At 55.1% G+C, this 18716-nt stretch overlaps 3 protein-coding genes across 7 annotated transcripts; 2 read left to right on the top strand and 1 right to left on the bottom strand.

Moving 5' to 3' along the window:
• Positions 1-3227: 3227 nt before the first annotated feature.
• LOC132335766 (tyrosine-protein phosphatase non-receptor type substrate 1-like) lies at positions 3228-6282 on the bottom strand. Of its 4 annotated transcripts, none has more exons than XM_059862628.1 (6): positions 6068-6282; positions 5148-5161; positions 4802-5044; positions 4475-4676; positions 4055-4094; positions 3228-3723 (listed from the first exon to the last, which is right to left on the bottom strand). In XM_059862628.1, exons 1-6 carry the CDS (start codon positions 6265-6267, stop codon positions 3595-3597), a joined length of 828 nt encoding a protein of 275 aa, XP_059718611.1. In that variant the 5' UTR covers positions 6268-6282; the 3' UTR covers positions 3228-3594. The 4 variants fall into 4 exon arrangements, with proteins under 4 accessions (XP_059718611.1, XP_059718612.1, XP_059718614.1 ...); XM_059862629.1 differs by having other exon boundaries at positions 3228-3720; XM_059862631.1 differs by having other exon boundaries at positions 4853-5044.
• Positions 6283-6370: 88 nt separating this feature from the next.
• On the top strand, positions 6371-8999 carry LOC132335760 (signal-regulatory protein beta-1-like). 2 transcript variants are annotated; one of them, XM_059862617.1, is made up of 6 exons: positions 6371-6953; positions 7283-7399; positions 7493-7642; positions 7852-8163; positions 8289-8624; positions 8773-8999. In XM_059862617.1, the coding sequence occupies exons 1-6, from the start codon at positions 6887-6889 to the stop codon at positions 8970-8972; spliced, it is 1182 nt and encodes a 393-aa protein (XP_059718600.1). In that variant the 5' UTR covers positions 6371-6886; the 3' UTR covers positions 8973-8999. The 2 variants fall into 2 exon arrangements, with proteins under 2 accessions (XP_059718600.1, XP_059718599.1); XM_059862616.1 differs by having other exon boundaries at positions 6397-6953; positions 7283-7642.
• Positions 9000-9384: 385 nt separating this feature from the next.
• Positions 9385-15957, top strand: NSFL1C (NSFL1 cofactor). The gene is made up of 9 exons (XM_059862619.1): positions 9385-9543; positions 10233-10330; positions 10855-10929; positions 12059-12224; positions 12561-12653; positions 13316-13425; positions 13844-13981; positions 14470-14634; positions 15561-15957. The coding sequence occupies exons 1-9, from the start codon at positions 9442-9444 to the stop codon at positions 15721-15723; spliced, it is 1110 nt and encodes a 369-aa protein (XP_059718602.1). The 5' UTR covers positions 9385-9441; the 3' UTR covers positions 15724-15957.
• The last annotated feature ends 2759 nt before the right edge of the window (positions 15958-18716 follow it).

Below are 18716 nucleotides of genomic sequence, written 5' to 3'. Positions count from 1 at the left end.
CAGGGCACAGGGCATTTATCCCTGTCTCTCCCTTTTTCTCCTTGCCCAGCCCTGGCACCAGCACAGCTCAGCATTGTCCCATTCCCTGTAGGTGCAGCCAGCCCTCTCCTGTCCCCCAGGACACAAAGGAGACACCTGCATCCCCCATTTCAGCCAGCCCCGGCACTGAGACCATGCTCTTCCTCGGCGTTGATTGAATCACTGCTCCCCTCCCCTGGCTGCCGGGAGCAGCCCCTCCCATCAGCCGCTCTCCAGGCCAATTGCTCCCTGTCACTCTGTGCTGTCTGGTGGAGGCTCATGCTCCCCTTGGCTCCTGGCACAGCCCACACTTCCCACTCTGGCTCCCTGGCACAGCATGGAACAGCTCAGCGTGGTGCAGACCATGGCACACACCTTGGCTGACACTACAGCACACACCAGGGCACACACCATGGCACACACTGGCATTCACTGTGGCACACACCGTGGCACACACCAGGACTCACACCAGGACTCACACCATGGAACACAGCATGGTACAGACCACAGCACACACCATGGCACGCAGTAGGGCTCACACCATGGCACACAGCACAGCACACACCATGGCACACAGTAGGGCTCACACCATGGCACACAGCACAGCACACACCATGGCACACAGTAGGGCTCACACCATGGCATGCACCAGGGCACACACCATGACACACACCACAGCACACACCATGACACACACCACAGCATACACCATGGCACACAGCACAGCACACACCATGGCACACAGTAGGGTTCACACCATGGTACACAGCACAGCACACACCATGGCACACAGCAGGGCTCACACCATGGCACACACCACAGCACAGACCATGGCACACACCACAGCACAGACCATGGCACACACCACAGCACAGACCATGGCACACACCACAGCATACACCATGGCACACACCACAGCACACACCACAGCACAGACCATGGCACACACCACAGCATACACCATGGCACACAGCAGGGCTCACACCATGGCACACAGCGTGGCACACACCACAGCACACACCACTGCCTGGCAAGCCCTGCCAGCCCTCTTGCCTTGGCACCTCCAGGGGATGTTTCCCACCTCCCGGCATCAGGAGTGAGTCAGATGCCAGAGCAGCCCCTAAGCATCCCCTGGCTGCCCAGAAACCCATCAGAGTGCAGCCCAGATCAGCCTCCCCAGCCCTTTTCCTTGGCCTTGCCATTACACGAGGTCCTGGCACCGGGCTCACACACCATGCTGAGGAACAGCCAAAGTAAACTGGCATGGCACCGCCCCAGAGTGTCCATGCACAGGGACACAGCCCAAACTGTGTGTCCTCTCCCCCAGGACTGCAACACTCTCCCAGTACCCATCCAGACACCACCTCTGCTCTGCACCAAAGTCCCCAGCTGTGGCAGCAGGAGCCTGGTGGGTGCCAGCCTCTGCCCAGCAATGCCCTGTGCCTCCCCCCAGCAATGGTAGCTCTTGGCCTCCCACACACACCCTCGGGCCAAGCAGGTCACTTAGTGGGATGTGACAAGCAGCAGCACCAGGAAAGCAGCCTGGATGAGCAGTGAATCCAGGACCCCAACATTGCCTGGTGCTGCCCCCTGAGCGAGGCTCTGCCCCCCTGATCCAGGCCCTGCTCCCCAGCACGCTCCTACCTTGTGTCCGTGCCCAGGCGCTTGTTTGTGCTTTCACTGCCAGCACACCCCAGGCTGAGGGCTTAAAGGATTTTCCTTTAATAACCACCAAATCCCTCCCCTGGGCAGTAAGCTGCAGACCTGGGGCCTTTCCTAGGTGCAGAGCATTCTGCTGGTGCTCTGCTCACTCCCTGCTTTGCATATGCTCCTATCGAACTGGATTTCCCCCCTCCTGATTTAGCTCAGTGCCTAAAAAGCCCTAAATCCCCTCAAATTTCATTTCCTCTGGTCCTCGAGGTCTATCCCCGGTTTCGGTCTCACCCATGTATTTTACATACTTGTGTTCACAGCCTTGATGTGAGATTTCTGCCAGTTTTGGTGTTGTCCCTGCACAGAGCCCGGACAACACAAGCTCTGCTCAGAGCAGCCACTGCCTCAGCTGGGAAATGATCCATGGCCTGGTCATGGCTTTCTATGGGGAAATGATGCTGGGAAAGGCTTCATCCCAACATCCCAACCCTCCCACTGAGGGAGCCAGCCTGAGACCAGGTGCTGGATCCCTGACCTGGCAAACTCATCACCACTACCTTGCCTGCAGGGTGCTGAGTGTCCCCTGAGAAAGGACTGACTCCAAACTGTCCTCACTTCACATCCCCAGAGCAGGTGACTCATACTCAGTTGTGCAAATCAATTTCCGTAGTGGCTTTTCTCCCCACTACGACAATTTTGTCCCCTCAAGGATCTCCCTGCTAGCCCCGCTCCCCTGGGTCACACTGTCTTGTTTCACTTCTCTTTTCTCATTTCACAGTAAAAAGTAGCTAAAGCTGAACACTGGTGATTGTATCAGCTTTCAAGGTCACAGGCAGCGGTGCTGGCAGCAGGTTCCTCTGCCTGGAAAGCCTGTTTTGGGCTCAGTTCCTCCTGCCAAGGAGGTGCATGTTGGGGCCACACTGGTGGGAGCTCAGCTGCCACAGCTGGGGACATCGTGGCTGGGGGGCTGTATGTGGTGCCTGGTGTTGCAGGGGGCTGCAGCAGTGCCCAGTGTGGAGTGTGACCTGCAGCTTCCTGCCATGGCCACCTTGGCCCTCTGGCTTCCTGCCCCTGGCCTGCTTCCCTTGGAGGTGGGCACTGAACATGTGGACACAAAGCAGGGAATGTGCAAGGGGGAGATGTGCACTGAGCAGGGGCTGTGCATGGAGCAGATGTGCATGGAGCAGATGTGCATGGACTGCCTGGGACTGGAGCTGAAGATGTGCGCAGACCACGGAAAGGGGCAGAAGGTCCAGCTGGTACCAGCTGCCCTGGCCTTAGCAGCATCAGGAGCCCCTTGAGGAGGGCAGGGGAAGGTGGGTGAGGGCTGGCCTCAAACTGGAGCAGCAGCACCAGGGGCTGTTCCTGAGACCCTCCTGTTGCCTTGCCAGGAGATGCAGGTTTTGTGGGACTGGGCAGTTTCCCTGCCTGGGGCAGGTGGGAGTCGGGAGCTGACCAGGGAGCTTGGAGTAGCACAAGGGTGGCACACATTCCCCCAGGACCCTGCAGGACTGGCACTATTGCTCTTGCTCTGAGCACAGCAGGACTGGATCAAAGACTGTTTGCTGGCTTTAATGAGGCTGGTGAAAAGATAACACAAATTATGGACCTGTGGGCCGGGAAAGGGCCAGTGGAGGCCCATGCTGGTGGACACCGGTGTGTGTGAGGTCCTCCTGGTGTTATCAGCACAAAACAGCTTGCACAAGGCAGAGGTGCTTGGCCTCGTGGTCTCATCCTGTGGTTGAGAAAGCTTCCAGGTCCTGGGAGAGCTCCCCTGAGATGCAAATATGGTGACCACAGCGTGCCGAGCTGAGATCAGGATGTGCCATGCAAACGGCTCCACTTCTTCTTTATGGTGCCCTGCAGAAATGTCCCTTCTTCCACCTTGACATGGCCTGGCTGTGCAGGCAGCTGTGCCAGGTGTCACTTGGCAGCTACCCTGAGGCTGGCATACTCGGTGGGGGCTGTGCCCAGGCTCCTGCCGCGCTGCGGGACCAGGGGCAGGGGCTGCAGGTCGGCGTAGTGGATGTTGTTCTCCTCCTTGCTGCTCTGCTGCAAAAGTGCACACAAATGGGGAATGCTGCCACAAGGAAAGTCTTGCAAAAATATCCCTAAATCAGAATGTTGAGAGTTGGAAGTGACCCACAAGGACCACCAAGACCACCTCGTGGCCCTGCACAGGACAACAGCAAGAACCAGGCTCAAGCCAGGCTGGGGATGCCACAGCTGCAGAGGTGGTGCCGTGGTGCAGAGTGTGCAGGGACCACATGCAGGCAGCTGCTGCCCACCCAAGGTCCCCCCTGGCCCCAGAGTCTTGCAGGGCTCCTGCAAGCCAGGGCATCAGCATGGGATGTGCTTCCCCATACTCACAGCTCACTCCTACCTGGCTGGGCGGGTGGGAGCTCTCTGCATCCAGGACTTCACTGTAGGGGGAAGGATAAGGATGGGCATCAGAACTAAAGGATGCTGGGTCCTTTTCCCACCCAGCACAGCCCTCAATTCCCCTCCTGAATTTCAGCAGGATGCCCCTGTTGAAGGCAAATAGGGACAAAGTGCTGACTGCACACCAGGGCTGGGCTCAGACACATGGTGAGGGGCTGCAGGAGCTCCCTGGTACTGGTGCTCCCTCCCATGAAGTTTCCATGAAACACAGAAAGAACCAACAGAATAGTGCGCCTATAAGCAAAGGACCTTTTCTGGGGCAAGTTACAGCTCCACACAAGAAAGGAAGCCAAGATAAAGCAGGTGGATAAGAGAGTTTGCTCATTTAAGGGTGCAGAAGGAAGAGGTGCTGAGTACAAACCTGGGGGTGCCGGGGGTCCCTGCACAGCACCGCAGAGGGACAGATGAGAAGCTGCCCACGGCCACTGTCCTGGCTGGGCAGGGGCTGCCCACCCCACCTTGGCGCTTCCTCCTGTACATGCAAAGGGCCACAAAGAGGCCGAGGAGGAGGAGGAAGCAGAGCACTACAGCTGCAGCCACCACTCCAGGAACCAGAGCTGCTTCTGTGGAGACAGAGGCAGAGCAGGACAGGGTGGTGGGTGTGGGGCAGAGCAGGACCTGGCTGTGGGAAGGGTGGGGGCTGTGGGATGGGCTCCCTGGGAGAGGTGTCCCACTGAGCTGCACGCACCTTGCACAGACACCACTGTGCCACCGCCATGCCTAAACACCTCATCCTCACCAGTGTTCCCCTTGACAAACTTCACGCAGTAATAGGTGCCAACATCATCAGGCTGAAAGTTCCTGATGTGGATGGTGAAGTCTGTGTCAGACCCAGGCACTGCTCTCGTCACTCGGTAGGAGGGATCCTCGTTATTCTGGTCATAGACAGTCTTGTTCCCACTGCCCCAGCCCTTCAGCCACATCACAGGACCTGGTCCAGCAATTCCAGATGTGATGCAGTTCAGGGTGAGCATCTCCCCCACTGTCACCGACACCTTGGGCTGGGGCTGCTGCAGAGTGAAGCGCTGACCCACCTGGGCATCCACATCTGGGCACAGAGACGGGAGGGTTCAGGGATGAGCGATGGGGAGAGGCAAGGGCAGCCTCACAGGCAGAGAAATCCCAGTATCCCCCAATTTGCAGCTGAGAGATATCCTGGGATGTGGCAGAGACAACGTGCAGGCACTGGGAGGGAGGAAACCCTTCAAAAATCGGTTCAAAATGAGCAGGGGGCAAATCTGAAAAAAGAGCAGGCTGCCCAGGGCAGTGGCGGAGTCACCACCCCTGGAGGGATTTAAATGACATGTAGATGTAGCACTTGGTGACTTTGGCAGAGCTGGGTTAAGGGTTGGACACGATAATTTCAGAGGGCTTTTGCAACCCAAACAGTTCTGCGATTCTATGATTTGATAAATCTGCATCCTGTTCTGTCATTTGCAGGAGGTGCTGCAGCTGCCTGGAGGCCAGAGAGGTGCAGAGGGAGCCAAGGGGAACTCCTGGCAGGAAAAATTCCTGAGTGCTGTTAAACATTAACACCCTGGCTCTGCTCCACATCAGCCAGGATCACTGTGGCTCTGCGAGGAATTGGGGTTCACAGCCAGGAGCCAGAGAGTGTTCTAGGCAGAGATGTGCAGCCCTGGAGCCCAGCACAGCTCCCCGAACCCTTCTTGTCCCAAAATCCCTCCTGCTCCCCAAAACCCCTCCGATCCCCAGACCTCTCCTGCCCAAAGTCCCCGGCACGTATGGCAGCGGCTCGGCAGGGCTCGACCCGGCTGTGCCCACCCCGGGGCTGGGGATGCTCTGCACCCCGGGCACAGTTTGACTCCAAAAGGCGCTCGGGGAAGGAGCACCCTCCGCCCCGCCCGGTGTTTGTCTTTGCCGCCCACTCGCGTTTACGGGGCAGACGTGGCAGGGGAGCTCCGAGGGGCTCTTGGGGGCCCCACTTCCCACTCACCCCAGAGCTGCCGCTGGACGGGGCCTCGCTGCCCGGACAGGAGCGGAGCTGCTGCCGCGGCCATGGGTTCTGCCCAAACTTTGGGAAGGAAAAGGGGAAGCGGGACAGGAAACTGAGGCGAGCGGGTGGTTAACGCTTTGGTGTCTGCCCGGGGCGGGCGAGAGCCGGCAGAGCAGCCGGGCATCACCCCCGGCGGGCATCACCCTGCCGAGACCCTCCGGGCATCACTCCCGGGCCACCTGGCACCGAGCGGCTGCTCCGGGCTCGGGACAGGGAGCGGCTTTGCGTCCTCCCCGGTTCGGTGACGGGCAGGAGCAGCGGAGCTTCGGGATGTGGCACGCTCGGTGTATCCCGAGCGCTGCTCTGCACCACCGACCCGTGGGGGGACCCCATCCCGCACCCCGATCCTGCTGGCAAGGGCTGCGGGTCCCCTTGGCACCCCAGACTGCTGAGCCACAGGCTGGCCATGTGTTGGGGAGGCTGCTGGATCCGGGGTCCCCCTTGCTGGCTGCTCGGTGCCTGTGCCACGGCCGTGGCTGTGGCACACGTCTGAGGGGAAAGTGGGGAGGACATTGCCGTTATGGACCGGCGTTGTGACAGGAGATGATGTAGGCATTGAGAAGTAAATGGAACGTGATTGCATGGAGGAACTAGGCTGGTGGTGGCTCTTTTCCTTCCCCTTTGCTGGGTAAGAGACCAGCACCCTGCTAAAATAAGCCCAGTCCAGCTGAGTCAGCTGAGGCCAGTGCAGCAGAGTCCCACGGAGCCGAATCCAGCCAAGCAAAGCCCAGCCATCAGGGAGTAAGGCGTGGAATACCCATGGTTCTGGTGGCACAGGAACTGCCTCTCATGTGCCTGATGCTGCTCCTGCTCTGCAGAGAACCAGGTAAGTGGGCCCTGCACAGCCCCATCACATTTCCCATGCACGCTTTCCCACCCTGCAGGCCTGGCAGTCCTTCCCTGTGCCCATGGGTACCCAGGGATCTCCTCTCGCTGCCTCCCTTCCAGCTTGCTTTTATCTCCAGATGAAATTCAGTTTACTCCAGGAAGGGTCTGGGCTCTCCTCATCCTGCAGTCCCCAGCAGCCTGGGAGACAAGGGACAGGAATGTCTCTCTGTCCCTGGCTCCAGGCTCAGGGGGTCTGATGATGCCTTATGCTGTTCCCTGGCCCTGGGGGCCATTGTCAATTCCAAACCTTTCTGTTTCTGTGCCCAGGTGTGGATGCCCAGGCAGGTCAGCGCTTCACTCTGCAGCAGCCCCAGTCCAAGGTGACGGTGGCAGCAGGGGAGACGCTCACCCTGAACTGCATCGCATCTGGAATTGCTGGACCAGGTCCTGTGATGTGGCTGAAGGGCTGGGGCAATGGGAACAAGACTGTCTATGACCCCAATAACGAGGATTCCTCTTCCCGTGTGACAAGAGCAGTGCCTGGGTCTGACACAGACTTCACCATCCGCATCAGCAATGTTCAGCCTGAGGACATGGGCACCTACTACTGTGTGAAGTTTGTCAAGGGCATCACTGGTAATGATGAGCTGTTTCTGCGTGGCAGTGGCACCGAGGTGTCTGTGCAAGGTGAGTGGGGCTCCTGGAGCAGCTCCTGATGGGAACCACCCAGCGGGCTCTGCTCAGGCAGAGCAGGGATGGGGAAGGGGCTCAGGGCTGGTCCAGGAGAGGATCCCATGGGCCATCCCCATGCCCTTGTATAAGACTCTGCTCCAGGCAGGCCCAGGGCTGGGCAGGGGGCAGAGCCTGGTCTGATGGCCCTGTGCTTCTCCCCACAGCCAAACCCAGCCCCCCGCTCGTGTCTGGGCCTGAGCAGAGAGCGAGGCCGGGGCAGCCGGTGCCTTTCACCTGCACGACTGGAGGGTTCTTTCCTGACAAGATTGGGGTGAAATGGTTCAAGAACAGCAACCCCTTGGGGGCTCAGCCACCCCAGGTCACTGAGTGGAAGATGAAAACCTACAACACGTCCAGCACAGCAGTGGTGACCCTGCAGAAGGACGATGTCGGCTCGCAGCTCACCTGTGAGGTGACGCACTCCACACTGCCGGCCCCGCTGCGAGGGAGCTACCAGCTCAGCAGGGTCCTGCGAGGTGAGGGCTGGGGGCTGGCATGGGGCGTCCTGCTCTGTGGGGCTGGGGTCCCTGGGAGGAGGACAGGGGCCCTGTGGCCAGCAGAGCTGGGCACACCAAACACCAAGCTCTGCCTCTCTTCCCAGTTCCCCCCAGCGTCGAAGTGCGCGCTGAGCCGAGCCCCGCTGAGGTGAACAGGATTGTGACCTTCACCTGCCTCGTGAAGGAGTTTTACCCAGCTGAAGTGTCCATTTCCTGGCTGGAGAATGGGACTGAGATAAAGGGGCAGAACCTTTCCCGGCCATTGGAGCTGCTCCAGGGCTTGTTTGAGCTGAGAAGCCGGGTGGAGGTGCAAGCGACGGAGGAGAAAAACGGGTCCATGATCACCTGCACAGTGCTGCACGATGCTCAGGCCCCTGCCAGCTACTCAGCCGTCCTGTTGATCTCCAACCCAGCCCAGAGTGGGTTCCAGATGGATAAGGGTGTGTCAGAGCTGCTGGGTTGGGGTGCCTGGCAGGGCAGCTGTGTGGTGTCACCCCCTTAGGAAGCTCGCAGTCCCAGAAAGGCTCCCTGTGGGGCATTGGGATGCTGCTCTGTCCCCATTGCTCATATGCTCTGTCCCCATTGCAGGTGGAAACCTTCTGTCCAGCCTCCTCCTCCTGGGGATGAGTATGCTGCTGGAGAAGGGGCTCCTTGGTGGGCTCCTCTTCTTCCTCTTCAAGCGCATTAATAGAAAAGCATCGGAGATGTTGCCATACCCTGCTCCACCTCAGTTCCCGGCTCCTGCAGCCAGGTCCCAGGGCTTGGCCACTGCCAGCAGTGATGTGTGAACCTGGAAATAAACGAGCCAGCATGCACAGGCTGCCGTGGGCTGCTCCGCGCCGCCAGTCCCGGCCCCGCCTGTGGCCATAAACCCGCCCTGCTCTGGGGCTTGGCACTGCCCATCACCGGGACTCGGTGCTGCCTGCACACCAGGACTCGGTGCTGCCCGTCCCAGTGCTGCACACACGGTGCCCGGTGCTCGGTGCCACCCGCTCTAGTGCTCGGTGCTGCCCATCCCGGTGCCCAGTGCTCGGTTCCCCTTGCCCAGTGCTCGGTGCCCGGTACCCGGTGCCCTGTGCCCGGTGGTCGCTCCGGGACCGGTTGCGGTGCAGTGCCACCTCCTGGCCGGCAGGGGCCGCTGTTTGCGGGCCGGGCGCCGCGCGTCGCCCCGGGTGTTTCCGGCCGGGCGGGTTTGGCGGCGCACGAGGGGGCAGGGCGGCGCGGCCCGGCGCGGTTTGGGCGCTGCACCGCGGCAAGATGGCGGACAGGGAGGAGGCGCTGAGGGAGTTCGTGGCCGTGACCGGCGCCGAGGAGGAGCGAGCGCGGTTCTTCCTCGAGTCCGCCGGCTGGGACCTCCAGGTACCTTTGCCGCTGCCCTCCGTCCTCCCCGGCCCGGCGCGGGGATCGGCGTGGCCGCGGCTCAGGAGGCCGTGGCGCTGGCGAGGGGCAGCGCTGGGCCGGAGGTCGGTGTCCCGCAGGCTCAGGCCTCGCCCCCGTCCGTCGCCGCGCTCAGCCCTGGCGGCGGGGCCGTGGGCTGGCTGAGACTGAGGCCCCTCCCGGTTCTGTCGTTCACTTTGTAGCGCGAGGTGAGGGACGGTGGGCCCGGGGTTTGCCGGGGTTCTGTAGGTTTTCCTGGAATGCTGGTGAGGCTGTCAGTGCTATGCTGTTGGCGCTGTCAGCAAACAAACTGAGGGGGAGTCAGCCACCATTCTGACCTGCTCCTGTCCCTGCTCCTCCTCAAACTGGCTGTGTTAAATTCCGAGTCTGTTTATGATGGCGCAAAAGCTGCTGTTTCAGAGCAGTAAATTTGGCATAACTCCTGTATAAGTGCTGCAGAAGAAGGGCGCTGACAGGGAGGGTGACATCCCTGCAGCACTGAGTGTCCTGCCATGACACAGCCAAATAGCAAACCCGCTGAGGCCTCGTCTCTGCAACAGGGGAAATGACATGAAGTGTCTTTAGTGTGAGATGTCTCAGGAGATCCAGCATGACAGATGGGTTGTTTGTGTGTGTTTTTCCTGAGGAGCTTTGGTGGTTTTCCTTTCCAGATTGCACTTGCCAGTTTCTATGAGGATGGGGGTGACGAGGACATCCTGACCCTTCCCCAGCCCACACCCAGCTCCATATCCAGAGGCACTGGGGCCAGGTGAGGAGGCAGCTTCAGCTCCATACTGGAAAGCTGGCAAAGCACACACACTCTTCAAAGCACTGTGTAAATTTTCAGGAGGAGTAGCTCTGTGTTTAGGTTTGCTTCACCTCGTGTGGTTCTCCAGAAATTGTGAAAACCTGAGTGTTTTTACATCACAGGCATGGGTGTTATTGCACAACTAAGCCAGGGATCAGTTAGGAAAACTTGCCTCATTGCTCAGGAAAAGCTTGATTTCTCTTTTGACATTAAAAACAGTCTGATAGTCACCTTTCATTTAAGCTGATCAAGCTGAGCCTTTTACAAAACAAGACAGTGAATTTTACCCTACCAAATCCCTTTGCAGTAAGGGAATGCTGTCCAGTCCCAAAGAGGAGCTGCTGCCTTTGTCATGAAGGAAAAGTTCTCTTGGGTCAGGTGCTGGTGAACAGAGCCCACCTTGCAGAAGGAGCCTGTTGCAGTGTGGAATGTTCCAGCTGGGAATGAGTCTGGAGGCTGACATCCTTCTTGCTGGATTTTTGCAGTGACCACCGAGTAACCTCGTTTAGAGACCTTGTGCATGCTCAGGAGGAGGATGATGAAGAGGAGGAGGGACAGCGGTGAGTTTGCAGCTGAAGGCTCAAATGCTGGGTGTTTATCCCTTCTGGGAGGACTTGCTGCTTGTGTACAGCTTCTTTGAAAGAACCAGGTTTACATGGATATGAAGTTCCTGTCATGAATCATTTGAGGTGTGACAGGGCAGGTTTGTCAGTGCAAAGCCTGGTGCTCAGCTGTGTAAGCACTAGCTCTCAGCACTGAGAGAAAGCCTAAAGGATGATGTGGAAGGCCTGGGTTAAGAATAGAAAACAGCCCAGATCCTCATTTGTGTCCACAGGGAATGGAAATGTGGGAATTATGCAGGGACTGTTTTTTTTGCTGCTTGGGGTTTTGGGGGTTTATTTTGGTGGGGGTTTTGTTTTTGTGCGCTTTTTTTTTTTTTTTTTTTTTTAAGTGTTGCTTAAGGGTAAAGTAATGAAATGTGGAGTCAGAAATAAAAAAGTAGGGTCTCTTTCCAGGGGGAACATGGAGTATTAGTAGGACAATCTCTTACAGTGTCAGCTCTGAGTAGTTAAATACCCTTAAGGTTGACAGGCAAGGTAAATGGAATGGAACTGATGTATCTGAAGGGTGGCTCAGCCTGGATGGGCCAAGGTCTGCAGGCAGCTGGGAGCTCACTCTGTGTGTTACAAGCCATCTGGAAGCTAATAAACCCAATCTTCCAGAAGTGCTTAATTGCACTTCACTGACTGTGCATCCATTGCTTCCAGTTGAGATCCATCCTTTGTGTGGCATGAACGTGTGCCTTCCCTCAGAATTCCAGCTGGATGTTGCTCTGACAGGTCAGAGATTTGCTGGAAGCCTTGCTCAGCTGGGTAATCGAGCTGGTACAGGTGTTTAAAACTGGGCTTGTTCCTCTGGGCTGTTCCTCTTCCCAGCTCTGAGCATTGTTACCACGTTATTGCTATTGATCCACGGGTCATTTACAGGAATTGACATAAAAAGAAAGTCTTTGCAGCACAGGAGCTTGCACGTGGCTGCAGTGGGAGACACACTGGTGGTAGCCACTGTTTGTAGATCCAGGGGGTTTCCCTGAGCTGCACCAGCACCAACAAGTGAGCCCTGAACCAGCCCGAGGCTCCTGCAGAGGCAGCAGGCAGGGCTGACCAGGAGCTGGGTGCTTTCTGTCAGGTTTTATGCCGGCGGCTCAGAGAGGAGTGGGCAGCAGATCGTGGGTCCTCCGAGGAAGAAGAGTCCCAACGAGCTGGTGGAGGATCTGTTCAAGGGAGCCAAGGAGCACGGCGCCGTGGCCGTCGATCGGACAGCCAAGAGCGGTGGCGAGACGAGCAAGCCAAAGGTGAGGAGGGAGGAGTTCTTCTTTCTGTTCCCCGTTTCAGTTAAGGTTCCACCCTGCCAGCTCTTTGGTACTGAGGAGTCCTGGAATTACCTCAGCAGCTAAGTCTGGACTCCTCTTAGTGTCTCCTCTTAGCTCCATTTTGTGTGTCACAGTGGCAAGAAAAGCCACTCTGTTGTGCCAAATTTATTTACTTGCTGAAGCTGTCACTGCCTGCAGGGCAGGAGATGTTGCTGATGCCATGAAGTCCCCGTTCACTCACAGGGGTGGTGGGAACAGGGAAGCAGGTCTTTGGTGTGTGTGGTTCTGTAACCCTGTGCCTGCCTCTCTCTCTCGCAGCCTTTTGCAGGGGGAGGGTATCGCCTTGGGGCTACTCCAGAGGAGGAGTCGGCTTATGTGGCAGGAGAGAGGAGACCGAGCTCTTCTCAGGATGTGAGTATCTCTGCTTGGGTTTGTAGCTGTCACTCCAGGGATTTCTCTGCTCCAGCTACTGAGCTCGCCAGCCCCGAGAGATACAAAGCTTGACAGAAATTCACAAGGCCAGAAATATGGTAAATCCTGCTTCCTGTGGGATTTCCAAGTAGAGAATAATAGATGATTAGGTCTTGGGTAAGCAGTTTTCTGGTGATCTTTTAATTAAGAATCTGAGCTTTTCTTAGAAGTGCAGATCAGGAAAAATAGTGTGCAAAGAGCATTGGGAAATCAACTCTTCTTTATCCATTATTATATACATCCAATATATATCCATAAATGGGAGCTGACAGCATCAGTTCAAGATTGCCTTGTGCTTGGTTTGTGACCAGACAAGGTCGTGGCTGTGGTGGGAGCCTGGTTTAGGTTCCTCACTCAGCACATTCCTGGCTCTTCAGACATATTTATCGAAAAGGAGACCATGGTGCCACCTTCTAGGAATTGACACATGACCATTACATAAAAGCCATTGCTTTGGGTTTTTCCCTTAGCTCAGAGAAACCTGCTGGAATGTTTTTGCACCTTGGAGCTCCTCTGCCCATCTGAAACTTTTCGCTTTGCTTCAGTTTTTGTTGTCACCAAGAAGCTCAGTGAGGCTGATTGTTCTTTTGGGGCTGCTGCAGGTGCACGTTGTACTGAAGCTCTGGAAGAGTGGATTTAGCCTGGATAGTGGAGAGCTGAGGAGCTACCAGGATCCGTCCAATGCCCAGTTCCTCGATGACATCCGCAGAGGGTACGTACTGAGAGGGGAGAAAAGGGACAGCTGAAACACCAGTGTTTGTGGAACCCAGGCTTCTGAATCCATAGCACATTTCACCTGAGCTTTCTTGCAAGAATTTAGTTACTCTTAATATGGGACATTTGGTTCAGGTAAACATTGTGGGTTTGGTTTATGTGGGGCCTTCAGAGTTTGAAGTAAACAAACATGTTGATATTTGTGTTGAGAATTTCTGATGCATTGTGTCACAGCAGGTGAGGGCCAGGGAGAAGTAACCTTTAATTTGTGTCTGTCAGTGGGCAGGTGTGTATCTGCCCTGTCAGTTAAGCAAAGGCTCTCTGTGATTCCTGAAATTCCACAGATGTTGGGCTTTTTGTCCACACATTCCCGCTTTGCTGCCTCAGGCAGCTGCCTTAGAACACTCTCTTTGCAGGGAAGTCCCAGCCGAGCTGCGCAGGTTAGCACGGGGCGGACAGGTGAACCTGGACATGGAAGATCACCGTGATGAGGAGTATGTGAAACCTAAAAGTGTCTTCAGAGCTTTTACTGGAGAAGGACAGAAGCTGGGCAGGTGAGAAGATGGTGACACTGATTTACTACATGTAATGTGAGAGTCACTCAAACCTTGCAAGGTGGAGCCTTCTGATTCATCCTTCTGAAATAAAGGCACTGGGTGCCTGTGGGATGGGAGTTGTTCCTCTAAGGAACGAAACAAGGCTCACTGACGTATACTGTGAGGTGGTCCAGCCTCTCCCTGCCAGGAGCCAGATCCCTGGTTTGGAACCTCCATGGTGTGTTGCATTGGACAGTGTTTCCAATTCACATTTCCCCTGTTAACTTGTGGGTGTGAGGATCTGTGGCACCAAAGGGGATGGTAGAGTTGAACTTCTAGACAAGTTCCTGCTGACTGGCTGACTCCAGAATTCTGACTTGCAGCTTGCTTGTGGAAGAGCCCTGGTAGTTGGGCCTGGCAGACAGTGAGCGTGCTGCCTGATCTGGTACCCTGTGGGCAGGTGAGTTTGGTTTCTAACAGCTCACCTTGCGTCTCCCTGTTGGCAGCACTGTGCCCCAGGTGATGGGCACCAGCTCGCCAGCCCAGCAGGCAGAGAATGAAGCCAAAGCCAGTTCTGCCATCGTGATCGATGAGTCAGAGCCCATCACCAACATCCAGATCCGGCTCGCGGACGGCGGGCGCCTGGTCCAGAAGTTCAACCACAGTCACAGGTATGAGCCCAACAGGGAACACGGGCCAGGCATAGATGGCCCTGCAAGGCAGGGAGCAAGTACTAAAATCCTGGATAGCCTTCCAGAAGGAGCTCTGGGCATCCTTCTATACAAGTGAAAGGGAATAAAGTTGTTGTGGTGTTTTTAAGTTAGTTGCTAACTGTTGGGTAGGATTTGCTTCCCAAATTGGGATAAATTATAGCCAGTGACATGCTACCTGGGAGCATAAGTGTTACCAGCAGAACTTTCCTTGATGTCACCTGTAAAAAACTGATTTTTTTCTAAAGACTTTGGAAACTGGCAGATAATTAGGAACCTGGTTCAGTTACTCTAACTCAATTTAATCTTTTCTATGCTGAATGGAGCACCAAGGGATACTCTTACCATGATTCTGTTTTTTAGACGAGCAAAGTTGGCTTAGGTACGCCACTGCTTCACTCGAAATCTCTTTAAATCCTTCTCACCTTCCTGATCTTGTAATTTATACTCATTCCTCCAGTTTCTATCAGGGTCAAGCTCAGGGCAAAAAGTTACGAAAACCTCTTCCTGTGAGTGAGTTCTGGAAATGGATCCTGTGTCACTGTGTGGCCACTCACAGGAGCTGAAATCCTCTGGGTTCTGCTGCGTGTGACAAGCTCAGGAAGTGTCAGTTTATTAATTGTTCCTAGCAGAGGGTCTGGAGGCTTTCAGTTTCAGATAACCCCCTGACAACACACACAGAGAGCACCGAGCTGAGCCTGTAGCCCAGAAAGCAGCTGCTGCTATTTCACTAAATGGGAACAGGTTGAATCAGAATAGCCTGGTGTGGCCTGTGGTGAAAGCTCTACAGATGCAGAGCTGCAGGGCTGCACACTCTGGGCAGAGCAGTCACTTGTCCAGGCTGTGCAGTAACAGCATCACCCTGTGTGTTTGATCCCTCTGCACAGGATCCGTGACATCCGGCTCTTCATAGTAGATGCTCGGCCAGCGATGGCTGCCACCAGCTTCGTCCTCATGACCACCTTCCCCAATAAAGAGCTGACTGATGAGAACCAGACCCTGAAGGAAGCCAACCTGCTCAACGCTGTCATCGTCCAGCGGTTGACATAAAGGACCCCAGCTCTGGCCACACAACTGCGGCGCGTGGGGTCGTCTCCTCCCACGCGTGTGCTGGCGCCGTGCCACGTAGGCCCACATCTGCTCCTAGCTCTGGGTTCTTAGGTCTTGGTTGGACTTTTTCTCTTTAGTTGCATTTCCCATGGGGGTTTTTTGTGATGATGATGATGATAATGATGATCAGTGGACTTTAAAATAAAGAAATGAAACGAATTCGTTTGGAAAGGAGCTGCAGCCTCTTGTGCCCCAGATTCCCCCAGGAGAGTTCAGTTACCTTGTGGATTGAGTTACTGCACTCGGAGAGGGGAGGAAGGCAAGGGGGAAGGGAATTCCAGGGAGCAGTTTCTGTCAGTGGACTGCTCACCACAGTCCTTTCTCTTCTCTCCAGGGACTGCTGTAAAGTACTCCCTTTTTTCTCACACATTAAATATAAGTTGTCTGAGAATGGGTGATCTGATTGTCAGGATAATGGTTCCACTCCTGTAAAAGCATTGTGGGGGATGTCTTTGTGAAAGAGGAAGACTCCAACATGTGTGAGGTGCAAGGTTTAACACTTCCCATGCTTTTCTGGTGAGAAATCCCTGACTTTCCTTCCTTGAGCAGAACTCTTGAGGCATTCATTGCAGTCCCCACCTGCTCTGCCTTCGCTTTTTCTGACAGGCCAGACTGGCTGCAGGTTTAAATTGCTGCATTGCATTTCTCTGAGAAACCTTGCTGCTGACTTCTTCTTTCCAAGAAGGCACAAAGCTGAATCAGCCTGAAGTGACTGGAAGTAAAAGGCAGATAGAGTCTGTCTTACTAGAAAGCAAGTTCTGTCCTGAGGTGAATTGAGATGATTGCAACAGCTTTGGTGGGAAAACTCAAGGCGGTAGTACCCTTTGATATATTTTCTCTCCTCTGCTGAGGACTAACATAGCTGAACTCCTGGAATTCTCCAGCGTTTATCTGTTCTGTTTGTGTTTTGGGCTCAGGTCTCCATCTCTTTCCCTCCTTTGAACAGTACCCTGTGGGTGAATTCCTGACGCCCAGACAGGAGGCACTGGTAAGGCTGGCATAGTCATGGAGTATTGTGCCAGGCACTTTGCACTGCCCCTCAGCTGCTTCTGTCTTTGTTCAGGGCTCCTGAGCAGAGCCCAGAGCTGTGCTGAGTCTTGGGCTGCAGCCACCGGTTCCCTGGGAGTGGGGTCCTTGGGGAAGGCTGCGCTGCTGCTCCCTCCCCATCCTGCCTTAGGCACACCTGAGCCCCGTGGCCCTTGAGCTGTCACTCCACCCCCTCAATGCTTGGAAACTTCCAGGTCCTCCTCTTGGTACAAGCAGAGGGAGCTCCGGAGCAGCCTGGGGAGGGCGGGCAGGTTGGGCAGGTTCAGCGTGAGGAACTCGCCTGGCTGCCTGTAGAACACAAACCAGAGAGCAGCCCTCAGCAAGGGCATTTTTACAGCAGTTTCTCAGCTAAGAGCTGAATTAACTCACAATTTTCATTACTAAATGGACATAAGTGTGCGTAACAACCAATTTGTAAATTATTGTGAAAATTGTCATTAAAAGCCCACAAACAGGAAAACAGTGTTTGACCCTTTCTAATAACAGCTGCCATCTGTCTCAGATTTTGGATCATGCTCATTGAGGGTGTCTCCTGTTTGGGTTGCTCTGCAAGCAGACTTTCTGTGCTGAGCTGTCTTCTACTAAATGAGATTCAACTTCTCAGCAGCATTTTTAAAGATTATTTTTTGTGACAGGAGAGCCTGGGGTTCACCTGCTTGTGCATCACTTACTGGTGATGTGTGATAACCTGGGTGAACCAGCAGGGAGAATTAAAAAAGGGAATTTCACTCGGAGTTAAATAGAGTCACAACTGCCTTGTGGAGTTCTTGAATCCTTCACATGTGCCATTCTGGGGACTTGGGACAGCATCTTCCAGAGTGTGGGACAGGATGCACCCCTAGACCCAAAAAGAAAGTTTATCTAACAGAAATGGTGCAAGTTATTTGTCTCCTGCTTCTGTTTGTTAGCCAGGGGCATCAGAGCACTGAGGTGCTGCCAAGCTGCTGTCTGGGATCTTTGGATGAACTGGCCACGTTGGTGCCCCCAAATTCAAGGCATGTTGGCAGCCAGACATCAACTCCTCCAAGCTGCTGATCCCAAGGGTTTGCTGAGCAGGTTCTGTTTACCAGTGGGAACTTTCCCATCCAGCTTTGCTGCCAGCTCTCTCCTTGCCGGTGCGAGGGAAAGGGGATAAACCCAGGGGCTCAGGGATTTTTCTCTGCCAGGAAGAGGGAATTTTCCCTGGGGCCGGAGGGTGGCAGTGCTGCAGAAAAGCCGCTCCTCCTCGAAGGCTTCTGTGAGGAGCTCTGCCGACGCCTGCTGGGAGCTGCACCTTGTGCTGCGCTGTGTCCGTGAGCACCTCTGGGACACCGCTGCCAGCTCCTCCTGCCTCTGATTCTCTCCTTGGTTTTTGTAAGTAATGAGCAGTGCTTGTCTCCTGGTGAGCAGGTCAGCTCTCCCCCACTGCTCGAGGGAGTGCTGAGGTGGGATCAGTGACCAAGGTAGACTCCTCTTCTTCCAAACCTCACAAAAGAGCCTGTGGAACCAGCTGGAAGTGACTAACATGCAATCTGCTATATTAAACTGTTTCCTTCTGTGAGCTGGTGAAGTGTTTCACTATAAAATAAGTAAGCTATAAAGCAAAAATGATTAGCTAATTAATGAGAAGGGGTAATACACCAGAACAGGAAAAAAAAAAAGAGAGAAGAAAAGAGACACTGCACAGTTGCATTCCTGGAAGATTTAAAGGTCAGGTTGGACAGGGCTTGGAGCAACCTGATCTAGTGGAAAGTGTCCCTGCCTGTGGCAGGGGGTTGGAACAAGATGAGCTTTAACATCCCTTCCAACCCAAACCACTCCTTGATTCCATTATTCTATTTGGTGGTGTGCCACTGCAGTAGACAAATCCTTATTTCTGACACTCGTGTAGCTTTTGATTATTAGTG

The sequence above is a fragment of the Haemorhous mexicanus genome, chromosome 18, assembly GCF_027477595.1.
Source record: "Haemorhous mexicanus isolate bHaeMex1 chromosome 18, bHaeMex1.pri, whole genome shotgun sequence".
NCBI lineage: Eukaryota > Metazoa > Chordata > Aves > Passeriformes > Fringillidae > Haemorhous > Haemorhous mexicanus.
This window is presented reverse-complemented; position numbering and strand designations above follow the sequence as displayed.